We start from the raw sequence: 20,890 nt of genomic DNA on the forward strand, positions 1-20,890 counted from the left end.
CTCCCTCAGCCCGCAGAAAACAGTGAAACCCTCCCATAGAGGTGAGAGCGCAGATGTCATGAGAAAAGCGACCACACGACCAGAGCGCAACGACCGACGCACCGACCGACCTCAGCCAGCCTCCATGCGCCCCAGTCTGGGATGCTTTTAGCGCAGAGACGCCTCCACTCAGGGCAGCCAGTGGACGTCGACGCAGATCATCAACACTTATTTCGTTGTTGTTGTTATTTTTAACCGAGGATCTTCCCCCCCAGCATCCCCCACCCCCCTTTTAAGTGTTTGTGTTTGTTTCTTCATGACTGCTGCTTTGGGAAGCGAGCCTCAGCACCAGCTCCAGCAACGCCAACACCATGCGAGGTAAGACCATCCCACTGCTCCAAACACCGCCGCACTTTCCCCAAATACACACACACACACACACACGTAGCGCGACAGGCTTTATCCCACGTTTGGCCTTGAAAGTTTATTCTGGGTTAATTCTAGTTTTTAGCTGCAAAGCAGTTTTTTTTTGTCACTTTTCCACAGCCGGACGGAGGGCGTGTGGTTGGATGTCGCAGCACCTGACAATATAAATGCATTTAAAGTTTATTTGGATCTCTCTGCGTTTGTGTGATTTGAGCCCGAGTGTGTGTTTTGTGTGTGTGGAAATAGCCTACAGTTTAGCAAAATCATTCGCAAATCCATTGGAGTCTATGACTCTAAATTAAAAGTGGCGCATGATGTTTTCCTTTAAAGCTTAAATCATTTGGGCTGCACTCCACACCAACGGAAATTGCGGATAGGCTGGCACCGGGTCAGATCAGATGATGCGCGGATAAATTACTTTATTTCGTTATGTTCTGGTGATAAAGTTTATTGAACGTTTCAGGGATACTTTTCACGCGCTCCACTAACCCATTAACGTATCGTTCTGCACCAGCACCACGCGGGGTTTGTTGAAATTCAACGTCAATGTCGTCCTGCGCGCGCGCGCACACACACACACACACACACACACACACACACACACACACACACACACACACCTAGGCCTACACTCTCTCTATCTCACACACACAGATCCACAGTCTCACTCAGGTCAACGCAGCCCTCTCCGCTCTCACTAAGCCTTTCCTTGCAGTTAAGTTTCCATTCTCTTTCAATCAGAAAATCCGTTCCTCAGTCAGAGGGCCTTGCAATTTGCAGTTTATCGGTCGATGTCAGTCGAACACGAATGCTTTAATATTTAACCTGATTGTTATCGGCTTAGAGTTTTGGATTTGTTTTTATTTACTCTTCTTAATGTCGTGCAATAATCGCTGACGCAAAGTTGCAACACCGGGATGATCTTGAACTCAAATTTTATAAATTAGCCTGTTTTGAACCGCCTCATATTGCTTTGTGACATTTGGAACAATTAAACTAACTCACATGGATGTCTGGATCTTTCAGTATCAAGTTGGAGAAATGGTTGGAGAATTTCGACCGCACTCTAAAGTCTAAACTTCACATAAAACGTTAAGGTTCGCACTATAATGTAAGGAAAATAACATATTGTCAAACTAAAATACAGCTGCTTAAAAATTGTAAATAAAACAAACACTTTCTCTGACTTTTTACAGAGAGGTATGGCCATATTCTAATCAGATGTATAGTTATGTAGTAATAATATCAGAGAATGAATGATTTGCCAGAATAATTATTTAACAGATTATTGTTAATATTAGTATCACCATGATTATTACTTATAATGATAAGCAACATTAATTCTAATCAAAACTATTATTTAATGGGTAAAGTAACTTCTGACTTTATAGTCATTTGAATCCAGTTTTTATTTGAAATACATGTTTAAACATCTATCTATCTATCTATCTATCTATCTATCTATCTGTCTATCAGTTTCCGGATACACTTTTTTTAATATTTGAATGTCCTATAAAACGTTCTGCTGCCTCAGCTTCAGGCCAGCCTCTGGCAAGAAAAAAACATGAGAAGGCCAAACACCGCCCTCCTCTCTCTCTTATCCCATGGCAAACTCCTCTGTCATGCACCTTGTATTTTATCCACATTTTAATGGGCCTCGCGACCACTCTCGTGCATTGGAGGCTTTGGGGGGGTATACTGAAAGCTCCTGCTTTCACTTCATAGCCGTGGTTGGCAGAAGAGGCCCCTGAAGCGTCTCTCTCACCCCTCTTTCTCCATGTCTCTCTCTTTCTCCCTCTCTCTCTCCATCTTCCTCTCTCCCTCTGCACGCCCCAAAGGGTTTTGTCAGATAGAATTAAATCAGTGTGGGCCGTGCGGCCCCCACTCTCAACCGGTGTGTGTGTGTGTGGACTCTCGGCTGCCCTTACACAGAAATGTGCTCACAACCACAAGGTTATAAAAAATAGAGGCCCCTCACGAGCCGTGGTAATTATCATTTAACAATAGCCCAACTCCTGAAGCCCTGACCGAAGATGATGTCACCAGAGAAATAACAGACAGAATAATATCATCAGGGCCTTTCTGCATCTCAGAAAATGGAGCATTGTGGGTTTTATTTCCCAATATGGCTTAGTGTTGTGTAGGATGTTGTAAACAGGCTAATTATTTCTGTATTTTCAAAGGCAACATGATGATGCTGCACTATGAATAATATTCCTCTAAAACCCAACAAAGAAGTTGTGTAAGCTAATAAAATGACATCAGTAACAGTGGCATTATATTTTTGAGCGGGTAAAAGTTTTGGTGATAGCAAACTTTCATTTTCCATGAAGAGCACTACATAATACATAAGCTTCAATAGAGAAAAAATTACAAAATAATCCAAATTACTTCATTGGTGTAATCTGTTTGATTTTAATTGATAATAATTTCAATCGTTGCATTTAAATGATAATTTTTTTTTTGTCATATTTTCAAACAGAAATAAATTTGGGTATCCAAAGCAATTAAAAGCCTATCATCAACATCCTCCATCCTCATGAGCAGCTCTACTGACATTTCTGCTAAAGATGAATATACACACTTATTGTAGACATGTTTTCTGCATGTCAATAGTTTCCTATTGTCACAGAGAACCTTATATTAGTCCCCATTAGCCTGTGTCTGTGTACACTTTGTGTTAGGCTCCCGGGTCAGACAGGTCAAAGAGTTCAGTGATGGAGGGAGCAACAGGGGAGGAAGGTTCCAGGGCGCCATTTGATCTCCTCTGTTAGCGATATGTGTCCATCACCATTTCCCATGCTCCTTCACCCTGGGAAAAGATAGGATGACAGAAACTGGGAGAGCGTGAGAGAGCAACAAACCAGTAAGGCGATGACATGCGGTGTCAAACGAAGAGGACGGGAACTAATAAAAACTTATTAGTGGTTACTACAATTCCAACATCATTTATATCACTTTGCAGGATGGTTCACATACAGACACAGAAAGCACTGAAAACACACAAACAAACACACACACACACACACACACACACAAACATCTGCAATACTACGCATGACGGCCTCATGCCAATAGAATTAGTCAAATCCTGCTTTGCTTGGAGGCTTGTGTGAGCATTGATTTGTCTAATTCTAAAGCATCCCGGGATCAATTTTTAGTCAAAGCCAACGGAAGCTGTGTGTTTAGATAAATCTATGGCACATAACTTGGATGGCTTTACTTTACCTTAAATGGTCCATGCCTTTTAGAATTTGATCCATAAGCAGGCAGCATTTATTAGTTCATTTATTTTCAGAATAATTTTCTGTTGTAATGGTTGTCCCTATTATTTGTTGTATAAAATTAGTCAATATGTTTATAAGATATTGGTACACTTTACTTTAACCCCCTTATTTAGCATTTATAAGTAAACATTGAATAAATTGTTTATAAACACACTATAATATAGTTGTAAGATAATATTAGGGTTATTAATGTATTTGTCCATTACTATAAATCTTTCTGTGTGCACCCATAAGTGGAAGCTGGTTTATACACAAACAATGAATGACAGCATAGTAAAACAGAGTTGTAATAATAGGAAATATGTCTTTATATGAGAAGTTACAATTGTTGACACATACTGTACATTTAATAAAGACTTAGAATTATAGTGTTATAAAACATTTATATAATGCTTATAAATGCTAAATAAGGGGACTTACCAAGATACAAATGAGAGAAACATGTAGTTTGTCTCTCTGAGTGCCTGTATATGTAATTTGGCTAACAATGAACAATTACACCAAAATATGAATACTGACATACTTCATACTGATGATGAGGGAGCCTAAACCAGTAGCACCATCCTTAGTCAGAAACAGCAGGTTAGCGCACAGATTTTGTCCCCAAATCACTTTTTACCATTGTTGCCATGAAATCACTTATTGCGCACAATAGTGGGCACCTGGCCTGAGTGCATCTCCGGTCTGCAGTGTTATTGGGCTCTGTATGGTCTGTTGTCAAGCTCTGTGTTGATGATTGTGTTGCTTGTTGTGTGTTTGTGCTGACTAATGGCCCAGTGTTATGTAAGAAGAGAGGAGAGATTACCCCAAGCCCATGCAGGCCACACTGTTAATCCCTCAACACAGCCCTACTGACTGACTGTGGTACCGCCAGAGTGCTGTTGCAACACACACACAGACACACACACACACACACACACTTACGTTCAGGACTCACGTCCCACTGTCTGTGCACCTGTCTTCAGATACCCACTGTCTACTCCGCACCTAGTTTGTCTGCCTGACCTTTTTTTCTGTCTACTAAAAACATCCCACCATGCTGTGTGTGTGTGTGTGTGTGTGTGTGTGTGTGTGGCCTGGATGGCACTTCTGTGGTCCCACTGAGCCGCTATCATAGCCTGTGTTTGTTTAGGATGTGCTCAGCGTGCACTCCTTGTTGGTTTTATCCCTCTACGGCTGTCTGGGGGAGTCTAGGCGAACAGTTTTTCTCCTTAGCCAATTCTCTCTCTCTTTTTTAATCTTTATACACAAAGCGTGGGCTAGGCGGCATGCTTCGGTTTGTGTCTCCACTTTATCGTAGCCAGGAGGGATTTCAGCCTGAACCACTCCTAAACTCTAAATCTGCCTTGAAGTCATGGAGTCCTCTGACAGCTCCTTCTGTTTTGTCAGTTTTACTCATCCATGAAGCCAGCATGTCTCAATGGAGGCACAATGACATTCAATATTCACATCAGCCTTCGATTTACATTGAAGTAAGACTGGGGGAAGAGGGTGACTGCGCTTGTTAAACGCCGAATCTGAGTGATGTACGAACAGAGAGACCTGTTATTAAAAAATTTGCTCATATCGAGGCCATTTGAGCAGGAATTGAGTTTTGCTGTCTCATTATCAGTCTCGTTTTGTGGAGAGAGATATAGAATGCAATGTTTGACAGTCCAAAGTCTGAGAGCATGTTCATGTGCAATTCTAAACTCTGCTTAGTAAATAGGTAATCAGATGTAGTTTGTGAAAAAAAAATCATCAGAAGCAGGAAAATTGTGATGGAACATTTGTATGAATTGTTTTCTCTTTCACTTCAGTCACTTTGTGACTTTTATGCATCAACTTTGAAAAGATTGTGAATTATTTAAATTAATGACAAACTTAAGTTAAAGCATAGTATTTAAATGCAGGAAGTAAAAAATGGAGAGAGGGGAAAATGAGTGAATGAGTGAAATAAGAAAAGAGAGAACCAGTAAGAGAGAGACTGAAGAGTTATATAATGGTGCAGTCGAGCGAGTGTGTGAGTATGTGTGTGTGTGTTTTTTTTGAGCAGGAGTGTGTGTGCCTATGTGCAAAAGTTGAGAGAGGGTGGATAAATCAGTAGATTGAGTTTACTTGCATGCACATTGACACACACACACACACACACACACACACACACACACACACACAAAAGATACAAACTATCCGGTCCTCATATTACACATACACGCTGTAGCTACCCTTAGCAATGAATAACGCCAGCACCCGTAATAGTAGTGTCCAAAGTCCACACTTGCACACCACCTTAGCTAATACTCAAAGCAGATTAGTCCATATACTGTGCATTTGTGTCAGTTCAACATTCCAACCTCTACTTTATACATATAGATTAAACACCCCTTCGTGGGTTAAGAAAACCTCTAAAAACCCACTGATTTATCTAAATAAAAATCGCATTGTCATGAACCTTAATTAAAAAGAAAAGAAAAAAGGAACATGGAAATTGATTACTTATAAGTACAGTATTGTTACTGTGACTACCTTTGCATGAAAGCAGCATTTGTCTAGCCGTAGTCCCAAGAAGGATGCAAAACAGATACTGTATATCCACATTAGCTATTTGAAATCCAAGACCATGTTGCTAAATGCCTATACTCTGTGAAGGTGTTCATTGTTGGCAGGTGCAGCACATCCTAGCAACAATAAGCCTATAATATGACTTAGCCGACTGCGGCATCTTTTCTTAATGACAAAGATTAGCCTGTTTTAGTGCTCCTAATCTCATTGAAGAGACTCTTATTAGGTCTATCTTTCTTTCTCTCTCTCTTTCTCTGTGTCCAAATCCTGCGTTACCTCAATTAACCCATGTGTGTGTGTTCAAGTGTGTGTCCCCAGCAGTGGCTGTTGACGTGAGGTCCCCTGTCATTCACAAAGAGCATGCAATTAGGAAAATAAGACTTCTGCTGCTTTTGCTCTCTCGACTCAGATTTAATGTTCATAACACATCCTGTTAAATCATCCGGAGAGAGAGACAGAGAGAGAGAGAGAAAGAGGGAGCAGGTGAAGAACAGAGCAGTTCAAACCGAGCCGAGCCGAGCTGAGCTGTGTGATAGTCTTTGTGATCAATTTGCTTCTGTGAGAGATGCCCCTGGGGCCACTTTGGGGAGAACCTTGTTAGGCTGAGTTAAATTGTTGCCCGAGGCAAGCTATTAGCGGCCATCCCTGGGAGAGGACACACACATAAACTCACTCACATGCGTGCTCGCACACTCGCTTAAACCGAAACATTGAAACGCTCACATACATTCAAACCACATAGAGTCAAACGGGAATTAATTCATATGCTCGCGTTCAAGCACACAGCCTCTTTCGCTCAAACGAATAGATAAACCCACTACCAGTGGGGCAAGGATCTTTACTTAAGTAGTAGTAATACCACAGTGTGAAAATACTCCATTACAATTTAAAGTTGAGTGTGTCACCATAATACTTAATTTTGAATAAAATGGGGAATTTGACAAAGTACTAAAATGCTAAAATACGGTTGCAGTATGGTCCTTTACAAGCACAAAAATATAATAAAAAAGATACTGCTAATATCACAAGTACTCAGAATGCAGAATAACACTTTCAAAGGTATATTAAATGTACTACATAATTGGACAATTCTTATTGATGCATTAACGTGCAAACAGTATTTTCATGTTGTAGTGGTTGAGGTGGGAAAATGTGCTGCTTTAAGTACTGTTAGGTAGTTTACTCTATGAAAATACGTCATATCTTATTTGTCATATGTTTTGTTGGCAAAATGTGTATATGGTAAGTAACTAGTGGCTACTTGTAACTGTAGCTTTCAGACAAATGTAGTAGTCAAAAGTACAACCTTAAGTATAACCTTTAACTCTAAAATGTAGTAGAGTAGAAGAATAAAGTTGCACAACATGAAAAGTACAGTACCCGAGTAAATATACTTCATTATTTTCCACCATTGCCCCAATTGCACGGTTCTTACATGCACACATAAGTGTATACGTGTATATTCTGTAAACTGTATACAGAATGCATACAGAATATAAATGTATGTATAACATACAAACATCCAATCTGTTTGGAAGGAAACAGTTTTGATAGAATTTGTACACACTCAGCCTTCATCCCTCTGTCAGTGATTTAATTCGGCCAGCTATTCACACTAAGTGCTGCTTTCTTCATTAATGCTTTAAAACCCATTCAGCCTCACTCATGTTGATGCTCCTGTTTCATCTGACCGACCACCGACTCAACTATTAACAAAACTTAGGGCAAATTTCTCCACACCTTATGTAAGAACTGAGAGCAATTTTCTGTCTCTCCATGGATGTCCCTATCTTTCTATTTCTCTCACTTTACACTGGGATAGCCATTTTACCCCTCCCTTCCCCCTCAAAGACACACACACACACACACACACACTGTCATCTACAATTAGGCTCAAGAGAAAAACCATAGGAGGAGGAGCGTGAGGTTAAGGGAGGAAGAGGACATGGCCAACAGAATGTTATTTTCTCACCTCAAGAATGAAACAACATTGTGTGTGTGAACATGTTCTTCTCTGCTTTGATTCCCCTCATCTGAACATAACATAAACACCACGACCCCACTCACAGCTCACTGTGTACTCATGCGGGTCTGCTGATATGATGTGAAGGCGTGAGAGAGGAAATACAATATATAAAAGAGAACTTAAAGCAGCGTGTGTGTGTGTGTTTGTGCATGTATACGTTCTCATGGCTGATTCCAGGATGGTAATGACCAGATGCAGACCTCTCACACTTGGACTTGTTCCTTTCACTCCGATACACTCGCTCAGTCCTTAAAGAAAGGTCAAAGGCCACCAGGGTCCACCCAGGGGGTTGGAGTGTGAGCGTACGCCTGTGTGTGTATACAGTGACCATGAGAGGCAGATCTGAGAAGGCAGATGGGCAGACTGTGTGTGTGTTCAGGCAGGGGATGGGTTTACCCTGTGGATTTTTTCCCACGCCTCCATCTCCTCTTATCCATCTGAGGACACATGCTGTACTGGGTGGGAGACTCTGTGTGTGTGTGTGTGTGTGTACGGGGGAGAGGGGCAAGCATAGAAATCATACTGTAATGTCTGCTTTTTCAAAGGCAGTTTGCAGTAATGTATGCATTCAAGCATGTCTGAATGTGCCTCTGTCTGTCTGAACGTGTCAGTGTGTGTGTGTGTGTGTGTGTGTGTGTGTGTGTGCGTGTGTGCGTGCCTGTGCATGTGAATCGATGCACTGGATGACAGCCAGTGGCCCCCTTCTGTTCCCTCTCCGTGGCGTCCAATCACGCCGCCGCACAATATTCTATGAGCAAACCGCAGCTGATCCCAGACCTGCTATTTGAGCAATTACCCAGAGTGCTTTGGGGCCGCATGGCAAGCTGGACAAGCTCATGCCCTCTGACATACAGCGTGGGGGGAGGGCGAAAGAGACTGTTTTTCTGACTGTTTGTATGTTGCTGTGTGTGTGTGTGTTGGCAAAGTAGGGGGGGGTCGATGACGAGAGACTGATGGGAAAAGCTGAGGTTGGGGGTAGTAACATGTATGCTCATGCAGCAACAGTGTGACTGTCATGTGGACAAAGACATGCTTGGCGGCAAGGGATGGAGATGGGGGAGGGGAGATGGGCCTATGTGGCATTATGATTATTACTATAACACACAGAACAGCAGACTGTACAAACAAAGACAGCACCGGTACAGGACTGTGTCATCTTGTATTAACGAGGATGGGTCATGTTAGCATGTCAGCGTTATGTTACTAAAGATCAGGCCTCAGTCTTTAAGTCAGGGATGACAATCGCTGGCATGGAGTTCACTGCTGTTGTTTAGAGCCGCAACTCATTTTCATTATTGATTCATCTACCAATTATTTTCTATATGAATTAAACGTTTGCTCTATAAAAAGGTCTGAAGATAATGAAAAAGGCATCACATTTTCCCAAGAGTCCAAGGTGACATCTTCAGTTGTCTTATTTTGTCCAAGTCTTAAAAATGTATTTCCAATGACATAAACAGAGAAAAGCTGGAACCACAGAATGACTAGCAGTTTACTTAAATATTTGCCAATTTTTTTTGTCATTTCATGACAGCTGCAGTTCTACAAACTGTTTCTAAATACACTGACTAAAAGTAATTGATGAGGCAACAGTGACGCTATCAAACAAACTTCATGTCTAACACTGTTAAAATGAGGAGAAAATGTGTATTAAATTTGTTGAATATTTGTTGGTTCCTTTGAGAAGATGGCACCCAATGCCTGGTCCGATATTTACTGATTTAAATCATATTTTAGACTGTATATAATTTGGCAAAGTCCTGCTATGGCTGCTTAGTGTTAGTTTTTCAAAATTTGAGAAGTTTGGCTTCTTTTGTTAAATGGAACAAAGGGTTTGTAGGAGAAAATATTTATATTTCTCATGTTAAAGTATCGGGAAAAGTATTGTTTTGGTTTCAGTACTGAAATGAGGGGAGCAAGAGAAGAAGAATGTCATAAAAACAAAGATCCCTAGCCAGGACTCAAAGGGGGATTAGCCAGGGTAAGTAAAGTAGTAAAGAGAGAGATGAATGTGTGTAAAATGCACTTCATTATTTATTTTTTTAAGGAGAGCAGATAGACCACCACTCTTCAATATATTTTTTAGATTTCTCATACAGTATAAACAGACAGGAAAGAGAGATAAGTATGACAGTACATAGCACAAGTCCGTTTGAAACCATTTGCAGTGGCAGTGTTTCATTGATTTTAATGGGGCAGTATGATGTGAAAACATGACAGGAGACACTGGGGAGATAACCCAAGCAGCACTGCTATACGCTATTCCCAGCTGTGTGTGTTAATCCACTCAGCGATCACGCCGCCAAAAGTTTTCCCAGTGTTTTTCATCATCGGCGGAGGGAGAAAAAAAAACACGCTTGTTCCTCTCTAAGCTCTATGAGACAAGGAAGACAGAGTTACGCTGAGAGATGGAAATAGATCATGAAATACAGAAACTGAGATGATTTCCCAGTCACACAGCCACTTACAGCGAGGAGGAACACTCAAATGAAAAAGTCAAACAGATTGAAGTGGAATGGATGGTGAACAGTGATAGCATAATTCACAGTATATAGACATCTAAGGCCAGCGCCGGAGATGTTCAGATTTGGTGGGTAAAGTGGTGATATCCTTTATTTTCCCAGAAGATATCTAGTTAACTGGCAAGAAGCTATGCATGTTTTTAATGAAGTGGAGATACCACCCACATTCACCCCCAACAAATCAACCCCTGGGACTACAGTAGGAGTTGTGCTTGCATTTCTGAAGTGCCTGACAAAAGTTATGGTAAAAAGTGTTTTCAACTGTTCCATAAACTGTGATACTACAACACCAACCTCTAGTGTAAGACGCTGTGTTATGTTACGGCATGATATTGTGTATGTGTGTGTGTGTGTGTGTGTGTGTTGCTGAGGGTATGTTTCTGTTGTAGATCCACCCTGCAGGCTGAATGAATGAAACATGCATGTCCAGTCTGCCCCTCTTGAAACACACAAACACAGAAACCACACATGTATAGCAGCACCTAGTGGCCTTAATTTGCTGTTACATTGTCACTATAGACAGGGAGAGCGGCCCTTTTAAATGGTCATGTCACTGTGTGTGTGTGTGTGTGTGTGTGTGTGTGTGTGTGTGTGTGTGTGTGTGTGTGTGTGTGTGTGTGTGTGTGTGAGTGAGTGAGTGAGTGTGACGTACTTGTGTGTTTTAGATGAAGTACTATTAAGATATTGGTGTTAGGCTGCTGCCTTTTTTTTTCTGCAGTGCAATGTAGATAATTAGGACTCTATTTAGAGAAAGGGCCAGCCCAGGAAATACACAGGAGATCCTCACCTCATTAAAAATCAATTATCATAACTCACGTGCCAGCGCAACACAGCCCTCATGGCCACAATCTGCTACACATACGTGCACGTGTGGCAAGCAACTCTCAATGTATTGCTGTGCACATACAATCGACAATCTCTATCTTTGTCTTGTTCTTTGTAAAATTCATCTCTAGTGGGTTCTCTCCATCTTTTTCTCTCTCAAGAGATTGCGCGGGCCTGATCCTCCTCTTAGCTGAGGAATCGCCAGCACTGCAGTCCCGCTCTTACATAATAACCTCAGGATAACACTCGTGCTGGCGCTGGCCGAGGACGCTGTCAGTCACTCGGCTCAGGATGGGTCAACTTAGGTTGGAAAGAAGGCCCTCCCAGCCCAGCAAAAGCATGTAGCTAGGAGCAAAATAATCTCAGAAAAATGAGTTTTGTTTGGAAATGGATGCCTGTCAAGAGAGGTTAGGGGAATAGTTGCATTAGATTCCTTTCTCTGCAGTTATACTCTGTTTTATAAATTCACTTTCACTACAGCTTTGAAGCTGTAGCTGAAGTTTGCTTCTGTAATGTAAAACCATGAAGTCAAATACCCAAGATTTATTATCATGCTTGCTAACTTTAAAAACAATGAGAACAGCCTCCTCTAAACACCAAACAGATAACACGTCTTAATTCTGCTGTAATCCACCATTGCAACTAAAGTGTAACAAGGCAGCAAGCATGCATTGTTGACTGGATGTGGAAGTGGGAGTCCTTTGGTAAACAATTCACAAAGCCTCTGCTGCTGAGACAGGGCGACAGGACGAACAGTGATGATACACCAAGTTGGCGCCACACACTGATGACATCACTTCCTTAAAGAGTGTAACAGCCTAGCACATCATCGCTGTGACAGCCAGACGAGTGCAGCGAGTGGGTGGTCACCCTGGCAACAGCAATGCTGTCATGACCATCTCCCAATATCCTACCTGACAGTCCCCGCTGGCAGTGAGCACAACACACACTCAACAATGCACACACCCACACACACACACACACACATTCACAAACAGTTTGTCAAACACACGTAGACATGTACACACACTTTATCTTTCTTTGTGTCTTTTTTATAATTGAAACGCTCACTCAAACCCTCTCTGAAACACACACTAAAACAATGCACATGCCCACACATCCATGCTCCTTTGGGCATAATTATGTGATACAAAGAGGAGTACAATCTCCCATGGGGTAAAAAGAAATACAGTGTGCAAGATATAATGTAATCACTGGAGAGAGACAGTAAACACACACACTCCTGTAAGATGGAAAAATGTAAAGAGCTTCTTCTAAAAATCAGTATGTATATCCATATCACAGCAGCAGCAGGTGCGGGCTGAACACATTCAGCTTGTCTAAACCACAGAGATTCACGTGTTTTATGATTAACAAAACAAAGAGTTTGACTAAAAGTAAAATGATGTCTTCTGTTTACTGCTCAAATGTGGTCGGTTGACAACAGCCATGTCCGGGGTGCAACTGACCTGTTTTACAGACTATAAATAGGGTGTTACAGGCCACTTTCATTGACAGCTCTGTGTATGTGTAGTCTGTGTGCTGTCCCAGTCCTGTGCTCTGCTCTGACCCAGTTTGGAGCCAGTTGGCCAGGAATTGGTGGAAATGGGTCACGTCTTGAGCTGCACCAAAACTCACAGCATGAGCCAAGCTACCTTAAGCACACAGTCAAACAGTGCGTCGCTCTGTCCATAGGTCATTCATTCACCGAATCTACTGCAAAGGGACACAATGATCTATTGTTGGGTTTGAGGTAAATTAGAGGCCCGTTCACATCTTGAATGACAATCTATAAAGATAACTATAACAACATATAATGCAATAGGCACAAAGCACGGTGCATAGTCCAGGGTCATGGCAGACTGGAGGTCAGTTTTTAGTTTGTACACATTGTTATGCTGCCTAATGGCCACTGGAAGGCACATAGGCAAGTGAATGAATGAAAGAAGACTACAAGTTGTGGCTCGTTCTGTAACTGTTCCATCTCCATCTCCATATCCCCACTTCTTTTAACTAGTGTTGTCCAACTGCTGCAGGGTGTTCAGTACAAGAATGCAGTACAAAGTAGGGATTCAGCTGGCACTGGCAGACCAGTTGTGAGTATATGTGTTTATTAAGGCAGGGATTTAATGATGCTTTTTGTTGTGAAGTGGTCAAACTCTCTGAGGTTCAAGTAGACCGTATAGACAGCAGTGACTGTCTATTCCTGCTCAGTCGCTTAGACAGACAGAACTGTCTCCATTGATCCTTATTTGAGATTATCCAATTATGTATACTGCACACTCATTCCACCAGACATTTAGCATACACACATATTTGCAGACACTATATGTCTGTACAGAATATATCAACACACACTGAAATCCACATTAATAACCAGATACAACTCCTACAGGTGCAGTTCAGTATGCACACACACCCTGAAGATGCACTCAGACATGCACACAAGGACAGAAACATACACAAACACAACATTCTTTGCAAATACACATCGAGTCCAGCTAGACTGTGTATGCTTTGTATTGTTCTTAAGGGGAATCAATTAGGCAATTCATGCAAACATAGAATATAAAACTGAAAACCTTTTATTTTCTGTTGTTTACTTCTCAGAAACTTCATAAAATTTCCTACAGGTGGGACTATGCAAGGGGATTACATGTGAATGGCTATTTCAGCTGTGGTTAAGCCAGTGCTCAGCAGAGGAGGGAACCAGCTCATTGGGAAATAATGTAGGATTAGATAGGCTGTCTAATCTCTTTATAGAGGGTGTGCCATCTCAGCAGACATACCTGCCTACATCTACATCCACCTCATATCTCTTAACAGGAGCGGCGGCTTTCTTTTTCCATATATTATGTATAATAAGCTCAAAGATACCGGTGACAGGTGCCTCTGTGCGTTACATTGAAAGACTTTCTGTGCCTTTGATTGTGACTGTACATGGATCTGCCTATACACAGTGAGTACAATTTTAACACGAATGAAAAGTTCAATTTGAAGATGGAGAAAAAGCTAAATACTGAAGAAGTTACAGTTGTAGAACTCATCATGTGTGTGTGTGAGAGACAGACAGAGAGAGAGAGAGTAAGAGGGTTGAAGAGCAGAGGGTGTGGTTCTAACCTGCAGGGGTCTCTCCTTCAACCCCTAAGAACGCACATGGAAAATGAATGCTATCCAGTCTTTTGTGCGAGTGCACGCATACAGTCCTTGTCATGTCCCGGTCATTATAAAAAACTCCTACAGGGATAAACAGAATGTCCAGATGTCACTGTGCCCTTGTGAAGTTGAAGTCACACACATACACATTCACACATTGTAACCTCAGTTAGGTCCTACAGCCAACCAGGTTAACCTCTAAATTAGACCACCAACTGAGGTCTAAAAAAATCTGTGAGGTGTCTGAATCAGGTGTTGTTCTGAAAACTGGGAGATAAAAGTCTATGTCCTGTTCAAAATGTGTTTTGTAACGTCTTTTCTGTCCTCTCTCTTTGCTTGCAGCCCAAATCGAAGTTATACCTTGCAAAATCTGCGGAGACAAATCATCAGGTATCCACTATGGAGTCATTACGTGTGAGGGATGTAAGGTGAGACTTAACCCGTTGTTTTGTTTGTTAGAGCTCAAATGTTATGCACATTGTGCGTATACGTGTACCTGTAAGTCTGTAGTCATTCTCTTTATTGACATGTAACCAGGGTTTCTTCAGACGGAGTCAGCAGAACAATGCATCCTACTCCTGTCCCCGCCAGAGGAACTGCCTCATCGACAGAACAAACCGTAACCGCTGCCAACACTGCCGCCTGCAGAAATGTCTCGCCCTAGGAATGTCCAGAGATGGTGAGGCCCACTATATCAGTATCACTATTTATGACTGTACACACAACTATATGCATAATGCTCTTAGGATAACTGTTTTTTTGTTTGTTTCTTACTGATTTATACTACTAAGAAGCTGAAAGGTTGTGACAGTTTGTTTGTTCATTGTTAATTTTATGTCCCTCTGTTGTTTTGTCTCCCCGTACAGCGGTAAAGTTCGGCCGCATGTCCAAGAAGCAACGTGACAGCCTATATGCAGAGGTCCAGAAGCACCAGGCACGACTGCAGGAGCAGCGGCAGCAGCAGACAGGCGAAGCAGAAGCTCTGGCACGTGTTTACTCTTCCAGCCTAACCAACGGACTGTCCACCCTTAACCATGAGATTGGGGGCACCTATGCCAATGGCCACGTAATTGAGCTGCCCAAGGGTGGCCATGGTAACGGAGTTGGAGTCCCGGGGGGTTATTATGGGATGGACTCCACCCAGCCGTCTCCAGACCAGTCAGGTTTGGACATGTCGGGCATGAAGCATATTAAGCAGGAGCCAGTGTACGACCTGACGCCAGTACCCAACCTGTTCAGCTACGGAGGCTACCAGGACAGTCAGCTGGGACACAATAATGTCAGCATGGGAGAGCTGGGTAAACACTGCATAATATTTTTGCACTGTTTGTAAGACAGACACACTAGAATGGTTCATCAAAAAAAAAATCATGTGGAAAAATTAACGGTTCCCCACAAAGTAGTCCTGTTAGAGAGCGTGAGTCAGAGTGCTAATCTGAGAGCAGAACAGACAGGCTTACACAGCTAGCTGACAAGGTGTCATATTACTGTATGTGCAGCTCAGGCACAAGTTGAGATTAAGTTCAAATTAAGGATTTAACATAAATCCAAGGGCTGTAAATTAAGCAGTAAATGGGTAGCAATGAAAAAATGCCTCTCCCTCTACATGTTCAACATTAAGGGATCACAGTACCTACGTGATAATGTGCAGAATACCTATACATATATATGGAGCCCTGCTTGCTATACCTATATACATACCATCAATGAACGAAATAATGAATAAATAAGCCAATCCTGTCTTCCAGACCGTATTGCTCAGAATATCATCAAGTCCCACTTGGAGACATGTCAGTACACAACAGAAGAGCTGCAGCAGCTAGCCTGGCAGACACACTCCTATGAAGAGGTCAAGATGTACCAGAGCAAGGTGAGGTTTTAATGTTACTTTAATCTTCAGCCACTCCTGCTATACTAGAAGTACAAGGTACTTCATTGTTCACCTCTGTGTACAACGGATTAGTGAGCATTCAAGACAAGATTGTTAGTTATCTACAGACATGAATATAACTACATTAGTACAGAATATGTAACCCTAAACTGGGTGTGTTTGGTTCTAGCCCCGGGACGTGCTGTGGCAGCAGTGTGCCATCCAGATCACCCATGCAATCCAGTACGTGGTGGAGTTCGCCAAGCGCATCTCAGGGTTTATGGAACTGTGTCAGAATGACCAGATCCTCCTGCTCAAGTCAGGTGAGTTGACTCGACTGACAATGGCTGGCCAGGGATATCTGTTTGTGTTGTTACAGCTCAGACAAGGTAGCTCAGGGAAGAAAAAGTCCTGTGCCTCCTTATTCTTTTTGCCTTTAGTCAATATATCTACTGAGCTTCAAAATCATTAACTATCTGTCTCCATGGTTCTTCCAGGTTGTTTGGAGGTAGTCTTGGTGCGAATGTGCAGGGCGTTCAACCCTCTCAACAACACGGTGCTCTTTGAAGGGAAGTATGGTGGCATGCAGATGTTCAAAGCTCTAGGTAAGACATTACTACCTATGCATTTCCTCTTGGTATCAATGACTGGAAGAAAAAGGGGATAATGCAAAAATAGTAGTAATAATAGTAATAAAAAATCTCTTTTTGTCTGCCCTTCTCTCTCCTGTGTTTCCCTCCAAGGTTGTGATGACTTAGTGAGTGCAGTGTTTGACTTTGCCAAGAGTTTGTGTTCACTGCAGCTGACAGAGGAGGAGATCGCTCTGTTCTCAGCAGCTGTACTAATTTCCACAGGTCAGTGCACATTCCCTAATATTATTAGAATATAGGAAGCAACCTGCGTGAACATCAGTGCCTGCACTGAATCAAGGCACTTAGTAGCAAGCAAAACAACTGCTCTGCTTACATGTGTCAGTCAGTATCAAGCAGAATAATCACAGTCGAAGTGATTAAGTCCATGTGTTTCTACCGTTTCCACACTCTGAACCGTATCAATTTATGACCCGCTCTCCAATCAGCACACGTCAACTCCAAACTATTAGCATTAAAAAAATTAACACTTTCCTTTTTTTCTTCTCAGATCGGCCGTGGCTGATGGAGCCTCGGAAAGTCCAGAAGCTCCAAGAGAAGATCTACTTTGCTCTGCAGCACATTATGCAGAAGAACCACATGGACGAAGATGCATTGGCTAAGGTAGGCAAAGCCTTTGTAGTAAGATAAGTCAAATCAAGGTAGCCCCCGAGGCACGGTCCTAAGGCATACGCAGAGAACAGTTTCTCTGACCTCAAAGCACAAAACACAGGAAGCTTGATTAAAAAAAACCCTCACTTCTAACATTGTCCCTGTTTGTAGTTCGTCAGTCTAAATCCCCTTTTCCCGGTTTCTCTCTTGTCTGGCAGCTGATCAGCCGAATCCCAACATTGTCAGCCCTGTGCACGCTCCATACCGAGGAGCTCCAGACCTTCCAGCAGCTCCACCCAGAAACAGTCAACGTCCTCTTCCCTCCGCTCTACAAAGAACTCTTCAACCCTGACCCCAACTCTGCCATGGCCATGCCCAAGTGACTGACTGTGGGCCCAATGGAACAAACGGAGTCAGCGGAGGACCAAGAAAATAAGAAAGCTACGTCCAACAAGATGACAGAGGCTGTGTCGACTATGTCATCATCGTGGCATTCACAAATTCCTGTGCTCCCCCGGCCTCATTTTAAGCTAGGGGGTGAGGAGTCATCTGCCAGAAACTTACAGTTACCGCCAACAATACTAGGAATGTCCAGCACTTATTCCATCCTGTTCACCGATACAGTCTGAAGAATGTATATATAAATGAAACGCGCCCCAAGCCACAACCTATGTGGGGCTTCCTCCTGTCTCCTGAACTGAACTGACAGACCAGAAATGTACAGACTTTAAAAAACATCTAGGAACATTTTTAAGGTGTTAATCTATAAAAAAAATTGGGTAAGTTAATTTGTTTTAACTTAAAAAAAAAAAATCTTTTTTGTTTGATTTTTTTTTGTTCACCTGAAGAAATTGTGAAGAAGCTGGACGGGGGAGGGAACTTAGAGAAGCTATTGTAGATATTCTTCTAGTGCAGAGCGGATTCCAGTATTACTTCTTGTTCTGTTAAAATAAGTTAGTCCTAATTTAAATATACAGTACAGCAGTCCACTGTGGCGGACTATACCTTGTCTATGTTTTTTATTTTATTTGATAGTTTCTTGTGTACAGAATTTGTAAAGTTGAGACTTGTAAAAGAATATTGGGTAAAAACGGGAGTCGATTTTGGGTTTTGTTGATATATAGAAGCCTTGTCTGGATTTTGTTCATATGTAAAGAAGGTATTGCATCCTTCTGATGAGAACTTATAGTAATGTAAAGAGAGCATATGAAGGATTTAAAAAGAAAATAATGGCTACTACTTTTCAAGGTGAAGATATATACATAAATATTCTATTTTGCAAGTAAAAGAATCTGGCAGATTTGCCGTCCTATCAATCATTTTTTTCTCGCTGCAATAATTATGTCCAACAAAAGTTGGGCTGCTTTCGAACAATCAACCAGAAACAATCAATCAGAAGCTAGGACCTCACAATAAACGCGGCCTCTTCCCAAACCCCCTCCCCCTGCCCCTTACTTCCTATGTATTAGAGCCTTGACATTAGATTTCAGCAGACAGAAGGGGTAAGAAATCACAATGAAGAAGTGAATAAAAATTCCCCCAAACATAAAAAAAAATGTACTCACAACTTCCCAATCTTCATAAAACTGTGTGAGTGCTGTATGCCCTCATCCCTCCCATCACTATTTGCACAATCCAGTTAGTGGACGTCAATCACTCGAGGCTGTGAATATGAAGGACCCTTTTCTCTAAAGAGCAATAACTTTCTCACTGCCTTTCTGATCTTACTCCTCCCCTTTTCTCCTATTACCATGTTCAGCTGTTCAAAACAGGGTAGCAGTTTTAACTAGAATGCACTATATTGTACTCTCGATCATTAGTTATCTGTAACAATCGTCACCTTCGTCTGGATGGCACTCATTCCACCACAGACTCTGCAGTGTTTTTAATGTGACACAACATGATCTTGAGTTAGGACATAACACAGAGCACTGACCGAAAGATGTGAAGAAATGCAGACTAGCTTCTTTTACATCTTTTAAAGCTACAATATTGCATTGACAAATCCAACAGGAAGCTGTAATAGACAATCATGTTTGTGCTTTTTTGTTCAGTCATCCCATAATAATTATCACTTGTCTGTTTTGTTGCTTTTCTACATTAATGTTATGCTGTTTAGCGTTTGGCTACTGCGCATTTATACCATCTGAGCACAGCATGCCATGAAATCTTTTGTTAGTCATCACTGTTTTTTGTGGTGAAGGTACAATTTGACAAATCATTGAGGATGCACATGTTTTTTTTTTACAGTTCTGCATTTAGCCCCTTGATGTAAAGACATATATGATGACAAATCTCCAACTGAAGAGCTTCCTTTAAAATGAGCTATTTACCAAAATAAGTGACCCACTACACAATAGCAGCATAAAATTAATCAGCCGATGGTACATTTTGATATAAGATTGCACTTAAGACTTTTACCTCGGCTTTAATTATTATGATTTGGGGTTATTTATGCACTAAACATGGAAGTCTGCGTTAGGTTGTCTGTCGTTTGCAAATGTTCATTGCACAGTGGCCAAATATTCAACTTGCTAAAAGCACGGACACAGTCAGAGTAGTTGTGCATTCATTCACATTAAATACACCATTGAACCATTTTCACCCTTCATACACAAGTTTTCTCCACATGTTGAACAAAACAATGTCGACAGCATGATCATTAATGTTAAACATTAGTGATCTGCTCACATGCATCTGTTCCACATTGTGTCCCCAGATCAGAGGCCAGTGACTCTGAAGACAATCACTTGCTCATTAAGGCTCGATGCACTACACGGCATCTCTCAGGGAGCAGCTCTTTTTCTGACTTTGCATTAAAAGAGGGTTTAATATTTTTGCAAATTTACAAACATTTAATTATAAAAGAATAACTTTTTAGGATAAAAATGGCATACGCCACCAACGTATGCTGGCAATGGAATCTGCCCAGACAAGGCTTTGATAAGTGTGTGTATGTGTGTATGTGCGTATAGAGCATGAATTCACTGTCCAAATCTCTTTATAGACCAGACTAT

At 41.7% G+C, this 20,890-nt stretch overlaps 1 protein-coding gene across 1 annotated transcript; it reads left to right on the plus strand.

The window, feature by feature from the left end:
* Positions 1 to 280: 280 nt before the first annotated feature.
* On the plus strand, positions 281 to 18,639 carry rorb (RAR-related orphan receptor B). Its single transcript, XM_046034129.1, has 10 exons — positions 281 to 357; positions 15,105 to 15,190; positions 15,300 to 15,441; positions 15,629 to 16,060; positions 16,511 to 16,632; positions 16,823 to 16,955; positions 17,130 to 17,237; positions 17,376 to 17,486; positions 17,773 to 17,885; positions 18,092 to 18,639. The coding sequence occupies exons 1-10, from the start codon at positions 351 to 353 to the stop codon at positions 18,254 to 18,256; spliced, it is 1,419 nt and encodes a 472-aa protein (XP_045890085.1). The 5' UTR covers positions 281 to 350; the 3' UTR covers positions 18,257 to 18,639.
* The last annotated feature ends 2,251 nt before the right edge of the window (positions 18,640 to 20,890 follow it).

This window comes from Micropterus dolomieu, linkage group LG21 (genome assembly GCF_021292245.1).
Source record: "Micropterus dolomieu isolate WLL.071019.BEF.003 ecotype Adirondacks linkage group LG21, ASM2129224v1, whole genome shotgun sequence".
Classification (NCBI taxonomy): domain Eukaryota; kingdom Metazoa; phylum Chordata; class Actinopteri; order Centrarchiformes; family Centrarchidae; genus Micropterus; species Micropterus dolomieu.